General features: G+C 58.5%; 1 protein-coding gene across 1 annotated transcript; it reads right to left on the reverse strand.

Moving 5' to 3' along the window:
* Positions 1-6,055: 6,055 nt before the first annotated feature.
* Positions 6,056-8,301, reverse strand: Sppl2c (signal peptide peptidase like 2C). Its single transcript, XM_005402268.1, has one exon. The coding sequence runs from the start codon at positions 8,223-8,225 to the stop codon at positions 6,162-6,164; it is 2,064 nt and encodes a 687-aa protein (XP_005402325.1). The 5' UTR covers positions 8,226-8,301; the 3' UTR covers positions 6,056-6,161.
* Positions 8,302-16,320: the final 8,019 nt, after the last annotated feature.

The raw sequence follows: 16,320 nt of genomic DNA on the forward strand, positions 1-16,320 counted from the left end.
TGGAGCGTGAGCAGCTGCCCCTGCAGCCGCCCACTCGCGCGTCCAGTCCCTGCGTGGGGCCCTCTGAGGACATTTCCTTTCACCCCAGCGGGTCAGGAGTGAGACTGGGACCCGGGCTTCATGCCTGGGGGAGCGCAGAGGAGATTCCTAGAGGCCCGGAGGTGGCCCCTGGGAGGAGCCCCCTCAAAGATAAGGTAAGCATTTGAAAAGCAAACCCTGGTGGGCAGGGCTTATGCACAAAGTCTTCCAGAGCCGTCCTGGGTAGGAGGCGTGTGCAGCTGCGGACCCACGAGGCCCAGCTGGAGCCAGGGCTCTGAGCACAGGGATCCCCGGGGCATGATTCTGCGGGTGGGAGAAGTGTGACCCTGTGGACGCCTCCAGGCACCAGGGTCAGGGAGACTTGGGGGATATTTCATTTCATAACATGCCAAATACCCTCCCTCAGGTCACCCCCACCTCCTCACACCAGGTTCTAACGGGTTAATCCTGGGCCCATCAGAGGCTTCTGAGCTCCGCCCGGTGGCAGTCTATCACCTGTACAGGTAAACACCACCTGGGTTGGTAAAGGTTTCCCTGAGGGTGGCGCTTGCCTGCCCTCCTCCTACTGACCAGCAGGTGGCAGCACAGGAGCATGCAAGAATCAGGGTTGCCGGAAAAAAGGCGCAAAACGTTGGGCGGGCCGGGTAAATTCGCAGGGATGCTGCTTCCTGGTTCTGCCGCGATCCCCTGCTCACTACCTTGCACCTCCCTGCCCAGCTCACTAGGCCCGGGCAGAGGAGACCAAAGGAAGAGGACGCCTGCTCCTCCAGGGACTCGGGGAAGATGACCCCGGGGGCTGCTGGGGCTGACTTAGAACTTGTGCCCTAAGCTGGGGCACGATGTAAAGTGACAGTGTGTATTTGCAGCTGTTCTAAGTGCTTAGCAAAGTATAGCCGGTTATCCACGTTTAATCCTTGCACACACTGAATCCTTGCAACAAACCCCAAGGTAAGTCTTAGCAGCCCATTTTACAGGGGAGAAAACTGAGGTACAGACAGATGGCTGCCCTTGTCAGGTGTCACAGGGCGAATGAAAGTGATGCTGTGCTTTGAGGTCTTGGGCATTCGGAATCCAGCTGTGCCTCCTTCCTTAGCTGAGGAGGTGCTTGACGCTGACTCACACACCCCCATCAAGCAGTGCAGTGGAGCTGGAGGCTAAACCTACTGGGGAATGGGGTGAGGGAGAGTGGGCCCGGAGTTTTCTGGAGGGCTGTGTGTTTTCAGAGGAGCATGGATGGAGGGCGGATTGAGGATCAAAGTTGGAGTGAGGATCAGAGCTGGTCCAAGCTGCTGGACTGGGATGTGGGAGACCAGAGTTCTGTTCTATCTCTTCTGTTCTCTTGCTGTGTGGCTTTGGGAAGACCTTGACCCTCTCTGGGCTTTCCTCTCCTTGTCTGTGGATTAGAGCTCATTCCACAAGTCCTTACTGCTTTTCACTGCCGAGGGAATCCAGAAGCTCTAGCACCAAACCCTTCCTTAGCTGCAAGCAATAAGGCTGAGTCCCTTGCCGTGCTTGCTGGGGTTAGGTGAGGCTGGAAGGAAACGCTGGGCACCTGAGGGAAAGCCAGCCTCAGTGCTGGCCTGCTCCCCCGGAGCTCTGGGTGAGCCTTGAGGGGTCTGTTCTGCCCTGGCCCCGCCTTAGGTTTCACCTGTCACATGCTGGACCCTCCAGAGTCAGGGGCGGAGATGGGTGGGGGCGCGACTGCAGCAGGCCCCGGCGGGCAGGACACAGGCTCTGCCAGCCCCAGGGGTGAAGCAAAGGCCCCGTGTTCAAGCAGCAGCGCTGGATGCAGGAGGCCAGGCCCTCGCGCCCTGTTGCTCAGCCTTTTAGCGGTGCCGCCCCATGTCCCCATCCCCAAAGCGTGAGCAGGCCCGAAAGCAGAAGGGGCCCCTGCAGGAGGCTGCCAGCTTGCCGCACTCCCCCAGGAGCTGGGCAGCCGGCCCTCTCCTGGGCGGCTCTGAGCCCTGTCTGCTCACCGGGAAGAGGGGTGGGCCGGGGGCCAGGACCTTGGCTGCCCGCCCCACGGGCCCGGGAAAGGCCTGGTAGGAAGGGCTGGATCTGAGGGGACGGGGCGGAGCTCAGGTGTGTGTGTGCACGGAGGGTTGTGCAAGTGCTCAGTGCAGGTGCACATGGGTAGGTTGTGTGTGTGTGTGTGTGTAGCACGTGTGCAGTATGAGTGTGCTTGTCACGCACACGCGTGTGCATATGTACATTTGAGGGTGTGCGGGCCTGCGCATGCCCCTTGTGCCCTGGCACTCAGGTGGGGCCGCCAGCTCTGGGCGCCTCAGCCGAGGGAGGCAGGGAGCACAGCTAAAAGGAGGCCCCTGGGCAGGAGCGAGTGACCCCAGGTCACCGAGAACAGACTCCTGCAGCACAAGACTCCTGCAGTCCTGCCTCTGTGCCAGGCACGGGGCTCAGGGCTTCCCCGAGGGCCTGATGCTTAGCACGAGCCCTGGGGTAGGCAGTGCTGTTACTCCCGTTCACACCACCTGCTGTCGGGGCCTGGCCTGGGTGCCTTCCTCTTTCTCATGGAGCTGGATGTTGTGTGCCTTCAGAGTTACGCAGGGGACATGAGCTTATCCCACAGATGTCTAGTTGAGCACCTGTCCTGTGCTAGGCCCAGGGCAAGGTGAGTTAAAAAAAAAGACCTTTACCTCAGGGCCAGAACATTCTAGAATTCAAGGAGGGGTGAATGGTTGTTGGGCTGTGATACTGACTCGCTCCTCAGCCCGGCTGGGATTGGCCAAAGGAGTGCAGTGGAGGCCAGGCCTGGGGGTCCACAGGAGGAGGGGGTATCAGGTGGTCCCCAGCTGGATGTATGCAGCAGGGTGAGAGGGAGCGGCCGTCCCAGCCAGCACGTTAGTCCCTTTCCTTCAACACCTGGCCCGGCTAGGACGAGGGACCCAAGGCAGACTCTGAGGTGTTCAGCCTGGGGTGGGCAAATAAGTCCCTCAAACACACAGATGCCTGGTCCCACCCCAGGCCTGCCGGTTAGAACCGTGGGGTACACCAGGAATCTGCAGTGTCAGCAGCTGGACCCACCCTCTCTCTGACCCGACAGGAAGCTGTGCCGGGCACCTGGGGCGGAGCAGCTCAGGCCGCTGGTTTGACACCAAGTCCGTGCCCATGCCTGTCTGTGAAGAACTGCTAGGCAGAATTGCCGCTGAGCGTCCCAGGCAGGGAGGAGACAGGCCTTGCCTGCCTCCTGCATCCCCCTCCATATACTCCTTTTCCTGGGCAGAGGAGCTTAGGGGTACAGGGGAGCGTGCGAGAGGCCTAGACCATTTCCCCGCTCACACGCAAAAGGCCTGTGCTTGGTCTTAGCTTGGACACCCGGCAGGGAGGTTCAGAAGAGCTTTGGGCAGGAGGTGCAAGGTCCTGGTCTTGGGGAGACACCTTGTGGGGAGCGGGACCTGAGGTAGGAGGAAGGCCTGCTCCTAGTGTGGGTCCGCTGAGGCTCCGCGGAGTCCTAGGCCTCTCGGGCGCTGGACTGCTCCCACGGAGGTTTCTCCACGTTAGTCGGCCGGCTGCCCTCAGGAGCGGGCCAAGCCTCAGGCGGCCAGGACAATTACCCAGGAAGAGGTAGAGCTTGGGCCACCTGGGGACGGTCTGAGCCCCTGACACCCACCGCACGCTGGGCTATCATCCGCCCAAGGCCGGGATTAGGGACACGTGTAGGCGCTTCAGTCCCGTGGCCTGAGCACCGCATCCCAAGCGCTCCGGGAGGGGTCACTACAGAAGTCCAGGGCCCCCAGCGTCCACCTCCCCTGCGTGAAAAGGGAAGGGGCGACCTCCCTCACCAGGCCTCCGGAGACGCCTCTCCTTGGAGGCTGGCATTGGCCAGGGAGCCCTGGCTGGCTCCGAATGTCAGAGGCGGTTCGCCCAGGCTGCACACCCGTTCTCAGGCCTCCGGGGTAGGGGTCTGGGCTCTGTCCAGCGCTTCCCCTTGGGCCTGGCAGGGGTGCAGCCTGGCACAGGTCGGCTTTGACGCAGGTCAGCCATGGGGAGGCTGGCTGGGCTGGGGGTGACCAGATGGCCACTGGCTCCGGTGGGCGGGGCTGCCCTCACCTCCACTCAGTGTCCTGGCCTGAGTGCCTCACTCTTTCTGGGGGAGCTGGGCCTTTGGCTGCCGTGAGCTCAGGACTGCTCTTCTTCCCTGGAGTGGGGCTTCCAGGAGCCTGTTCCCTGCAGTCCTGCCCCGCCGTCCCCTCACCCTGCCTCTGGGCCTGGCCACACTCCCAGCGTTCACCTCCACTCCGACCTTAGTCCTTGCAGGACCCCAGTCAGACTGTCTGAACAGCAGAACTTCCCTCATGGTGTTCCCCTTTCCTCTACAATTCAGGGGGGTCGCCTCCCCGTTCATTCATCATTCATTCACTCACTCATTTGTTCATTTCTCCAACAAACATAAACCCCAGAGCCTGTGACACACCAGACCCCAGCATCCTCAGCCTTGAGACGGACAAGAGGGGTGAGGCCTCTGTCTCACGGAGCTGAATTCTCCTGGGATGGACAGGGACACCAGGAGGCAATTATACAGTGACATGACTGAGGCCAAGTACTTTAGGAAGGGTCCTGAGGAAGGGGCCGCTGCCTGGGGCTGGAGGGAAGGCGGGCCGGATTCTGGGGGCGCACCGCGGCGTGGTGGGGAGAAAGTTCCAAGCCGGGGACAGGCTTGAGGGGCCTCTGCGGTGGGAAAGTGGGTGAGGCGTGTTCCCACGAGCGCTCGGGCTGGGAGGGGGTGTACGGGGAGGGAGGAGAGGCCGGGTGGCACCCAAGACCTGGCAGAAGTTGAATTTGATTCTGCTAGGCCTGTGCTAAGGGGAGGAAAATAAACCTCGCTAACGTTTGCCTCAGAATTCCTACCCTCGGCACTGTGTCAAGCACTTGCTGTAGCCTCTTCATTCCGATCTACCCAAGCCCCACAGTGGGTCCTACAGAGCAGGAGACAAAGCCGCCAGTGGCTGAATCACTCGCTCAGTGACCGAGTCAGTGCTGGAGCTGGGGTTTCTGATGGGGAGCCCACTCCAGAGCCCTAACCAGGGGGACATTTCTCCTCTCGGGATACCATTCTCCCCGTCTCCAGCAGAGCCTCCTTCAGGAAGTCTCCCACCCTATGCTTGCTCTGATCAAGCCACTTCTAAACATAGCGCAGGACCTAAAAGCCTGTGGGGGCCTTAGGCGGTCATTTTTGCCTTGCGGTACTTTAAGTCTCCTTTTGCAGATGAACCCTGCAAAGAGGCTTCCGTTAGCCACAGCCAGGGAGCCGGGTGTGAGAACTACGCCTGCGGTCTCCTGTTCGCTCTCCCGCAGCCCCCAGCCCTCCAGTGCCCCCAGCCTCGCTTTAAGACAATTCTCAGTGATTTGTGTCTGTCCTCCACACCTGCCCTGCCTCCAGATAGACAGGGGCCTTCCCCGTGCCCATGACAAGGGGGCGACACAGCCGGGCCATAGTCAGTGTCCATGGCTACAGCGCAGTGGGTGGCGGAACGTGGGGATGTGCTAGGCGTGGTGTTTTCTGGGCCTTGAGCACAGAGGTTCAGCAGGGGGATGTGGCTGAGGCTTGAAGGATGCTTAGGGATTTTCTAGTGAGCCAGGAACCATGCTGGGGGTGGGGAGGGCCTCGTCGCAGCCAGAGAGAACAGCATGTGCAGAGAGAGGGAGGGAGCGAGGGTGGTGGGAATCGGAGGCAGCCGTGCTCCCGCTGGCATGCGTGGGAGGAGAGGACGGGCAGCAGGCCTGGGGTGGTGTCAGGGGTGAGTGAGGGGCTGCCTGCCAGACTAGGGAGCTGGGGCTGTGGCTTGAGGGGCTGGGCGAGTGGGGAGAGGGGCAGTAGCTGCCCGCTGAGCTCTGGGAGCGAGTCCCGACCTGGGCAAACTGGTGCAAGTCGTGTGTCTTCTCTGAGCCGGTTCCTCCTCTGCACAGTGGTGTGAATGTGGGGGGCCCGCCTAGCCTTGCACAGACTTCTCCCGGGGGTGCTGCCCTCCTACAACCCTAAGAAGCAAAGAGGCTCCTGGCTAGTTACGGAGTTTCTCCTTCATCCCAATCTTTCCCACCGCATGTGCTTTGCTCTGCGGTGCTGCGCCGGCCCTCTCGGAGGCACAGGTCCCCGGGGCTCTGGCTCACAGGAAAGCCTGCGCCGACACACTGTTCTTCACTTTCCAGCCCCTCCTCCTGTGGAGCCCTGTCCGGGGGAGGCTGGCCTCCTGGGCCTGGGCCTGAGTATGGATGTGGCCCAGCTCTGAGGGCGGAGGCATCAGCGGGACCCACAGGGCTGCTGGCATCAGTGGCTGCAGGTCCTCTGCAGCTGCGGAGGAGGCAGGGGGCAGGTCATCAGGATCCAGGTTGGCATCACTCCAGGCCTCAGAGTTCTCACTGTGGCCCCCCTGACTGGTGACTTCATCCTCGGATATGGTGACCATGTCACCCGTGTCCTCCCCAGAGTTGCTGTCCAAGTCCCCTGCCCCCTGGTCAGCGGCCCCCTCCAACTCACTGGCTGTGTGGCCCTCTGCCGTGCCCTCCTGTCTCTGCTCGGAGCAGTCCTCAGGGACAGCACAGAGCTCTGCCACGGGCTGAGCAGGTGTCTGAGCTCTGCTCCGGCCCGTCCAGAAGAGGGTGAGCTCTTGACGGTAGGCGGCCACGGCAAGGCTGGTGAGCAGGGTGCTGGACACTAAGTAGAGCAGGGCGGGCTGGCCCATCTCCATGAGAACCATGGCCAAGAAGGTGATCATCAGGCCCAGGGCGTAGGCCACGGTGCAGGCCACAAAGTAGACCGGATAAGAGTGGACGTGCACGTCAAAGCGGTGACAGTAGGCAACCAGGAAGCCAGGGACCACAATATCACCAAAGCCGAGGATGGAGAAGGGCTGGTCGCAGGGCGTCAAGGCCGAGGCACGTAGCCGGGGCACTTTGAGCACCATGGGCAGCTTCTCGTGGCTCGAGGAACCTGCTGGGCCAGAGGCGATCTCCAGCATGATACTGTCACCGGTCTTGGTGAAGAGGGGTGTGATGAAGACGAAAAAGACGTCAAAGGCCAGCAGGACCAGCAGGAAGCAGGTGCAGTTCTTGAGTGTGGGCAGCCGTACTCGCCGCAGGACGAAGAGGCAGTAAGCTATGCCCAGCATGTCCTGCAGAAGCCACGCCCAGCGGTCCTCATTGCGGCAGGTGACCCAGAGGAGGGTCACCAGGGTGCACAGGCCCGCCAGCAGCAGCTGGGGCAGCTGCAGGTGGGCCCGGTGGCCAGGGAGGGGCCACTGATAGCGCTGCAGCGGCAGGTGGTGCACCAGGGGCGCCAGGCAGCTGTAGAGGCCGGTGCCAGCACCCAGGCCAAAGATCCCAATCATGACATAGACAAAGTAGTCGTAGAAGAAGTAGAGCAAAACCACGATGGAGCAGGACATGGTGACCACGGCGCCTGCGACGGCCAGCGTGAAGTTCACTGCAGAGTCCTCGTCATTTGCATCCTCGTGGAGCCCTGCTGGCCCCTCCGCTGCCGCTGCCGGGTGGCCGTCAGGCCCCCCTCCTCCCCGGGCCCGGCGCCGCTGCAGCCAGGCGGCCTCCATCAGCCCGGCCCAGTACCCACCCACCGCCACGGTGCCCACGGCCAGGACAAAGATGACCACCAGGTTGTAGTCGATGATGGGCTCTGGGGGTGCGTACATGGCCACGCGGACGGTGGCGGCTCCGTGCGTGTGCCTGACGATGTCCAGCATGTCTGTGTAGCGAAGCACAGCCACAGGGATGGCGAGGTCGGGCAGGGGCCGGCGGGGGTCCTGGGACACCGAGCTGGTGTCTGAGCAGTGCTGCTCGCTGACCCTGCTCACGATGAGCAGCCCGTGGGCTCCTCGGCCCTGAGCCAGCCAGCCCTTGGCGTGGAAGCTGCAGTTGCCCCTCATGGCCATGGCGGTGGTGTGGCGAAGGGGCTGCGGTCTGGAGGAGCGGGGCCGGGCCTGTTGGAAGGAGTCCTCGCCTGGGCACCAGGATGCCTTGGTGCCGTCGTGCAGGGGCAGGAGTGGGGCGTGGCGCAGGTCCCGGGGCAGGGTGACATAGTCGGAGCTGAACAGGATGCAATAGTCTTTGCTCCAGGTATCCGACACCACGTGGACCACGCCGTGCTTCCCCTGGGCCACGGCGCTGACGAGGAGGAGCAGCAAGGCCACAGGGAGGAGGAAGCCCAGGCACGCCATCCCCCTCAGCCGCCTGCTGTATGACCCCAAGGGGCAGCGGCCCGCAGTGGGCTCTCCTCCCTGGGGTGGGTGTGGCCCTTTGTCACAGAGCAGCTTGCACACCAGTCCTGGAAACCAGGGCCACACCTACTCAGTCATAAAGCCAGGTTGTCCCCAGCCAAGGGCACTGCTGCGGGGCACAGGGCCCCTCTTGGGATCAAGTTCCTCAACCCTGGCCCAGGAGGAGAGGCGATCTGGGTCCTCTTCTGCCCAGGGCCCCGTGGGGACCAGACTGGGTGATTTGAAATGACAGCTGGGTGGATGGGGTTGAGGATGCCAGCTTGGATTCTGGATCAACTTTGTCCCTTACCCACCGGGTGACCCAAGAAGGTCACCTCTCCTCTCTGGGCTTCTTTCTTTAGCTGCAAAAGATGAGGACATTGGGATAGTGAATTTCCAGGCTCCTGGAAGTATGTACTCAATATGGAGCGCTTTTATCAAGACCTACTGAGCACCGAGTATTTTACCTATATTCGCTGGACTCCTGAAAGGAGGGATTGCTATCTTCACCTAGCAAGCTGTCCTTCAAAACTGGTTCCCCCTGTCTAACAGGAACACGGCCAGAGTTCATCTCCGGCCTCCTTTGGGTTAGGGAGGGCCGCAGGACCAAGCTCCTGCCTGTACACACTGAGCAGGAACGATGTGAGCCCTGTGGGGGCCTCAGCTGAAGAGTTACGGTGCTGCTTTCCACATGCCCTTTCCCTTTCTCACAAGTCCGCGCGGGGAGCGGCTGGCGCTGGAGACCGATCACACGTGCGGGGTGGAGCAAGGCCGGGTGACCAAGGCGAGCCACGTGGACACGAGCCACGTGAGCAAGCCCGTAGGTGGAGGGGTGTCACGTGACATCAGCCTGCTGAGTGTATCGATAAACGTGCTGCAGTCCTTGGGCAGTCCTTTCGCCCATCAGGAGAGGGCTCCACCTGACCTCAGCTTTCTGCATTCTGGGTCTTGTCTCCATTTATTCATCCTCCACGGTCCTTCCCCAGGGAACCTGAGAGCTACGCTGGATGGGGCAGGTGGGGACTTGGCCTTGACTATAAAGAGGAGGACAGTGTCCCCAGGAGTGGAGAGACCGTGAAGGGAGCTGGGTTCCTGAGTCTGCATGGGACGGGCACCTGGGCTGCTCATTGAAGCCAATACCAGAGAGAGACATGATCCTTTACAAGCCTTCAGCTTGCTGTGGCCTCTTTGTTATCACAGCTTACTCTCTCCTTAATGTACCCATGTCCTAGATGAGTAAAACTGAGGCTGCGAGAAGCACAAACTGACCCAGCTGAGAAGGGCCCCAGAACAAAAGGGGAGAATTAGAAGATGGAGCAAACCCTCTGGTCCCAAAGCTCCCACGCCCTCCCTGGCACGCACTGGCTGGCGATCAGCTCTCTTGCCTTTGATGCTGTGACGCTCCCCTCCCCGACTGGAGGTGAGCTCCAGCCACACATCACGCCCTAACACCCTCAGCTTTCCACAGTGCTCGGGGGCTCTGCTTCTGAGGGGGGCTGTTCCCCCTGGGGCCCTGGCCCAGGGCTCATGGTAGTGATGTGGCCACAGGGAACCCCAGAACCGGTTCCTGCCTTCATCCGCAGAACCCCGCCCTTGCCCTCAGCATAGTATGCAGCCCCCGCGGAGGCCTCTAGCCCAGATGCTCTTGTCCTGCCCCAACGTCTGCTGATGGGGTGGCCTGTGCCTTGTCATTCAGGCCTTGCTGCAAGGTCATCTCCATGCTACTTCAGAAAAGCCTAGCCTCCTCCTCACGTCACTACTGTAGCTTGGCTTTTCTTTTTTCTTTTCATACTGGGGATGAACCAGGGCCTTCACACTGAGCTATATCCCCAGCCCTTCCATATTTTTATTTTTGAGACAAAGTCTTGCTAAATTGCTATGTTGCCCAGGCTGGGTTCAAACTTTTGATCCTCCTGCCTCAGCCTCTCAGAGTGCTGGGATTATAGGTGGGCAACACCGGGTCTGGCCGGATTTTACTTTCTTTATAGCGCTTGTTCCAGTCTTAGGTTTTTGGTTACTTATGTGTTTGCCTCTTGGTTTTCTGGCTTACGCTGGTTGGGCATAAGCCCTGTAAGGATAGGGACCTCGTCTGTCCTACTTGCTTGTCGTGGCTGGTGAATAGAAAGCGGTGCTCATAAAGTACACATGGGATTTGTGAGCGAGAGACCCAATTTATATTTGGAAGGACAAGGCTGCAAGAGCTGTCTCAGGCACTCTGTCATCACTGGACACAACAATTCTCAGCACCGCAGCTTAAAGGAGGAGGGATTTGTCTCGTCCCACATCAGCCAGGGTCGCTGGCTCTTAGGTGGGGCGAGGGCAGAGGGACATAGTGCATCTTGGTGGGGGTGAAACATCGGAAAGGGTGGCATCAGGGAGGGAGACAGATCCTTTCAAGTCACACCCCAGCAACCTGCCCACCTGCTAACACTAGGCCAGCCAAAGCACTCCGGTAATACAGTCACATTTCAGAAGCCCCCGCCTCCTGTCTCAGGAGATTCGGGGAGACATCTAGATATAAACCACCACGGCAGCTAAAGGACTTTTCCAGGGTGGCATTGCAGTGGTGGAAGCCAGTTTCAAAGCCAGGCTGTTGGGTGGTGGAGCTTCGGGTAACAGCTTTATCACTCTGCCAGAACCCCCCCCCCCGGGCTGGTGTGCGTGTGGTGAGCTGCGCTGGGTGGGAGATGCATCCATTGAAAAAGTCCATTAAAGAAGGCAGTCAGTGTTGGGCGCGGTGGTGCATGCTTATAATTGCAGCTATTTGGTGGGGTTGACGCTTGAAGCTGGCGAATCTGAGACCGGCCCGGTAATTTAGGGAGACCCTGTCTCAAAATAAAAAATGAAAAAGAGTTGAGGGTGTAGCTTAGTGGTGGAGCACCCCTGGGGGCTCTTATCGGAAAAGCAGAAAAGATACAAAGACACACAGGAAGAGAAGGGCAGGGGCTGGAAATCATGGAAGTCTCCTACGTATTTTACACCCTGCATTGGGTCCTTGGACTGCCTTAAATTATTACAACCAGGTGGTTTTAAACAACAGAATGTTGGTGTCCCCCTCAAAACGTGTGTGTGGAACCTAGGAAAACAATTAAGTCGGGAGGGTGGAGCCCTCCTGATGGGATCAGCAACTTCCTAGAAGAGACAAGAGAGGTGAACCCTCAGTCTTGGGAGGCAACATTCAGAGTAGTGAACTGAATTTTTTTTTGTACCAGGAATCGAACTCAGGACCTTGTGCTTGCCAGGCAGGCACTTGTGCCACTGAGCTACATCCCTGACCCATCAACTGAATTTTTTTAAAGAAAGATGTCACCTTGTTGGTTCCCCCTTGCAAGCCAGGAATCAAGCCCTCTCCAGGAACTGAACCCACCAGCACCTTGATCTTGGTCTTTCCAGCCTCCCCTGAGAATTGAATGTCTGTTCAAGTCACCCAGTCTATGCATTTATCCAAAACAAAGTCCAAAATCAAGGTGTCAGCAGGGCCATGTGCCCTTTGAGAGACTGGGTAGAATCCTTTCTTATTCCTTTCCTGGTGGTGGCTGAAAACCTTGCTGCCTCCCTGGCTTGCAGCTGTGTCACCCCAACCTCAGCCTGTGCCACGTGGCACTCTCCCTGTTTTTATATCTCTTTTTCTGATAAGGGCACCAGTCAGGATAGCTTAGGATTCACCCTGATGACCTCATCTGAACTTGATTCCACCTGCAAAGACCCTATTTCCAAATAAGGGTACATTCATAGGTAGTGGGGTGAGGACTACATATCTTCTGGGGGATACGATTCAACCCATCACACTTGCTATTTTAATCCTCAAAGAGTTTTCCTTTTTTCTTATTTTGCTGTGCTGGGGATTGGACCCAGAACCTCTTCTGTGCTAGGCAAATGTTCTACTCCTGAGCCACACCCCTACTTTTCAATTTTGAGTCACTCTCCTTGGGACCTACACTAATAAACTCCACACTGTAACACGCAGCTCTAGACCCTTTGAACAGAGGGTGTGAGAGTACAGGAACCTGCTAGGTGGTTAGCAAGCAGACCCCACTGGATTTGGGTAATGCCCTCCCCCAATTATATTTGCCTGGCCAACACCTAATTTGATAACTATCTTTTTTGAGATTCATTTATGTTGTATTTCTCAAAGTAGTCATCCAAATTTTGTAAGGAACATTTCTCATTGTTGGTGTCCTTTGGCTTTATCTACTAATATAACATTTGATTAGATTACAAACAGTAATTACAGTGAGGTGTGAACTGTCGGAAACACGTTAGGAAACCAGTACAACTGCCTGGTGACAGGCTAGTGGAGGAAGGGGTGGGCAGGGAGCACCCTGACTGGAGAGGGGACATAGCGTATCTGGTGGCCAGCGGGTGGCTGGGGCTGGGGAGGCGCCGTTTGTGCAGTTCTTATCACAGCCTGTGGTCACCGGGTCCACTTGTCTGAGTTCCAGCGTCTAGATGCCAGCCAGGTGGGCAGCTCCTTGCTGCGGGATGTGAAAATGAAACTCGCTCTGGCCCGCATCTAGGAAGAGCGACCCGGACGCTCACTCAAGGGGTCCCAGACGCTCAGGGACCAAGAAGCGGGCAGTGACTGCTTGATGGGCGTGGGGTTTCCAAATGGGGTGATGAAAACATTCTGGAACCAGACAGTGGTGACAGTTCCAACAAGGGAGCCCAGGGTCTCTTACAAGGAGCAGCACACCCACAAATAGGAGCAAGTAGGGATGCAGAAAACTAGAATCCTCAAACCCAGCTGTGGGGTGTAAATAGCACAGCCGCCAGGCGCACACAGAGTTAACATAGGAGCCAGCAATCCCGCTCCTAGGTATTCACCCATAAGAACTTTTTTTTGGTACTGAGAATCGAACTCAGGACCTCGCGCTTGCCAGGCAGGCACCTTGCCACCGCGCTAAACCCCCAGCCCCAACAGCCCTAAGAACTGAAACCAGGTGTTCCGATGAAATTATGTACATCCTTAGAGCAGAACTGTCTGTGATGACTTGCAGTAGGTGGACAGAACCCAAGCGTCAGTTGATTGATGGATAGGATGTGGTCCATCCGTACAACGTAAAATCAGCCAGGCACAAGCAGTGATGTTCTGACACATTTTACCGTGTGGATGGATCTGGAAAATTCCATGGTAAGCGAAAGAAGCCGGACAAAAGAACAAATACTGTATCGCTGATTCCACTTATTTGAAATATCCAGAAAAGGCAAATCTCTAGAATGCAGACTCATGACAGGCAGGGGTTAGGGGACCAAGAAGTGGGAAGTGACTGCTTGATGGGTGTGGGCTTTCCATACGGGGTGACAAAAACATTCTGGAACCAGACAGTGGTGACAGCTGCACATATTTATATATAATAATTCTATATATATTTATGGGCTATTAATGCATTGAATGCTGTTAAATTATACATTTTAACATGAATGAAATGGTAAGTTTTAAATTATGTGTATTTTAGCCTAACACAAAAATAAGGACCAACTCCAGCCTCCAACAACACTGTCCTTGGGACAGGTCTCATTTTGATTCCTGGGGGCCCCGTCAGTCCAGGGTGCGCCCCAGTTAGGAGACACCGCTCCCTTCCACCCACTTGCTCCTGTCCTTCCCCCCTGATCCACCTTGGGCTTGAAGAATTCCCCTAAGACTCCTTCCCTCCGCATGGCTGTTCCTGGGCCCAGCTTGCTGAAGGCTTTCAGGGACCAGTTCCGGCACCGTTCCCCAGAACTGCAGCCCTCCCGCCCCTCCCGCCAGCCAGCGCATCCGCCATGGAACTGCCCTTCTGCATGGCCGCTCGGTGCCCTGGTTGATGCCTTCACACGAGGGGCTGCTGCCTTCTGTGTAGTCAGTTTCTGGACTCCGCAGATGCCACCACCTGTAGCTCCAGATGGGCCCCTTTGCTTAGTGTCCTACCCTCCATGGACAGCTTTGCTCCATACTCGCGGCTGCCCTCAGTTAGGACCTGGGCTCTTGGGCTGAAGTCTCTGCTCTCCCTTTGGGCTAGGTGCCACCTGGAGCATTTATCTGCACCCACTCAGGACAGTGAGGGCAACAGACCCCAGGTGGTGGGTCTCAGCTCAGGGCTGTCACTCAGGAAGGCAAGCAGGGTGCCCAGCTTCCCGGCCTCCTCTCCTGCCCTGGCTTGTTGGCCCAGCACCTACCCAGCTGTATGATCTGGAGAAGTGCAGGCCTGGAGAGGGACTGGGTTCCTGTCTGTTCTCTCCTCCCATCTGCTTCCTGTGTCCCCGAACCTGGGAATGAACACAGAGGGGCAGCAGCACATGGTCGCCTATACCATGCCATGGCAAGTGCCTGCAACGTTCCCCAGCCCCATAGGGCCCTCAGAGGCCCCCTGCTCCTCCCCCTCTGCCTTGGCCCAATGAGCAAGGAGACTGGGCAGCAGGGGTCTGTCCAGGACCCCTTGGAGGGACAGATGGGGGTTATCACTTTGGTGTTCCCAACACACTGACCGCCTTGGAAAAGAACGGCCCAGGCCTCTTTGGACCCTGAGCTGTCAGCAGAAGCTGCAGGGGTTGGTGAGCTGGGGCCGGTTGGCAGGCAATGCTGTGGGGTAGAGGAGGGATGGCTGGGGACACAGGAGGTGGACAGCCTGAGGCTGGTGCTCTGCAGGCTCCAACTCATACAGCTAGATCGAGTGCTTGTCTGAATGCTGCTTGTTCAGACTGACAACCTGGAGAACCTCCTTGGACAGGCGCTCAGGAGGGTAGAGGGGCGGGGAAGGCAAACACGCAGAGTCCCTGCGGCACAGGGGCTTTGTGGGGGCCACTGTGGGGTCTCATCTCGCCATGCTGGGTGCCCTGAGACAGTCTCTTCACCTCTCTGAGCTTCACTTTTCCCGTAATAGCACCTGCTTCCCTGGGCACAGTGAAGATGAGGCTCACACCTGGGGCCTGGCTCCCAGTGAACACCGGGGAACGATCAGAATGCTGCTCGCGAGCTGCAGAAAGCATCCAGTCCGTCTAGATTCTGTGCCCAGGTGAGTTTGAAGTCGGGGTGCCCGGACGCGATGACCCTGAGACACTCAGGCTGGAGGCCAGGGCACCCTCGCAGGGGCCAGACGGAGCCTGGGCGGGGTGCAGGGGAGCCCAGTGTGGCACCAGGATGCCCGGGCTGCATGGTTTGTAGCTCAGCTTCATCTTCGTAAGTGCAGGCGTGGAGGGTGCGGGGAGGAGGTGCTGGGTACACAGAGCCCTCGCCGCTCCCACCTCACTGGGCCCGCCAGCCGGGTACCTGCCCGGCTATCTTTGTGGGTCCCTCTTCAACTGGGCCAGGTTCCAGGTCAATCTGCAACCCAAAGGCCTCTGTACCGTCCCTTTGCCCCAGAGATGGTTTGTCAGCCCGGCCTCCCACCCCAAGTTCAGGACTCTGGCCCTCGGAGCCCAAAGGCCCTCTACCCTAAGGAGTTGCTAAGCCTGTTTCCTTGGCTCCAAAATGCTCTGGGTCCCACCTCCCTGGGCCGGTTGATTAGCTAGTACACTTATAAAGGATTTCATGGACTGCCAAGCAATCTTCAGATGGCTCCCATGAAGGCATTATAATCTGGATTTCAGAGCCTCCTTCCTTCCCTAACACACGGCTCCCTGAGATCGGGCTGTGTCTGAGTCCTGGGCCCGGGGTGGCTGACCTGTCCACACAGCGGGCTGGAAAGGTAGCTGAGGACCTCGGGCAGGGGCTGCGCCGCACCTCAGGGACAGGAGCCTAACTGGAGAGCAGGCGACTTCCTTCCACCACTGTTCTGTGCCCGTAGGGAGGGTCTCCAGGAGAAAGGGATCAGGGGCGGGCATCTTTATGGAACTGTGGCTTCTGGGTGTGGCATGGACAGAACCCTTCTGGGCCCGTAGGACAGGCCTGACAGGCTCTTGGAGGACGTCAGTGACCCCCACCCTACAGCGGAACCGCCTGGCCCCTCCCCACAGGGCAGTGACATACCCACAGCCCCTCTGGCTCATAGAGGGACCTTCCCCACCCCAAGGCCCAACCCCAAAGGAGACTGGCTTAGGTGCCTTGGCCTGGACTACCTGGACCCTGTCGCTGAAGCCC

This window comes from Chinchilla lanigera, unplaced genomic scaffold (assembly GCF_000276665.1).
Source record: "Chinchilla lanigera isolate Chin_1 unplaced genomic scaffold, ChiLan1.0 scaffold00077, whole genome shotgun sequence".
In the NCBI taxonomy this organism is placed as follows: Eukaryota; Metazoa; Chordata; class Mammalia; order Rodentia; family Chinchillidae; genus Chinchilla; species Chinchilla lanigera.

Bases quoted from the DNA above. Each gene is read 5' to 3' on its own strand.
- Sppl2c (XM_005402268.1), bottom strand. From the start codon at position 8,225: ATGGCGTGCCTGGGCTTCCTCCTCCCTGTGGCCTTGCTGCTCCTCCTC.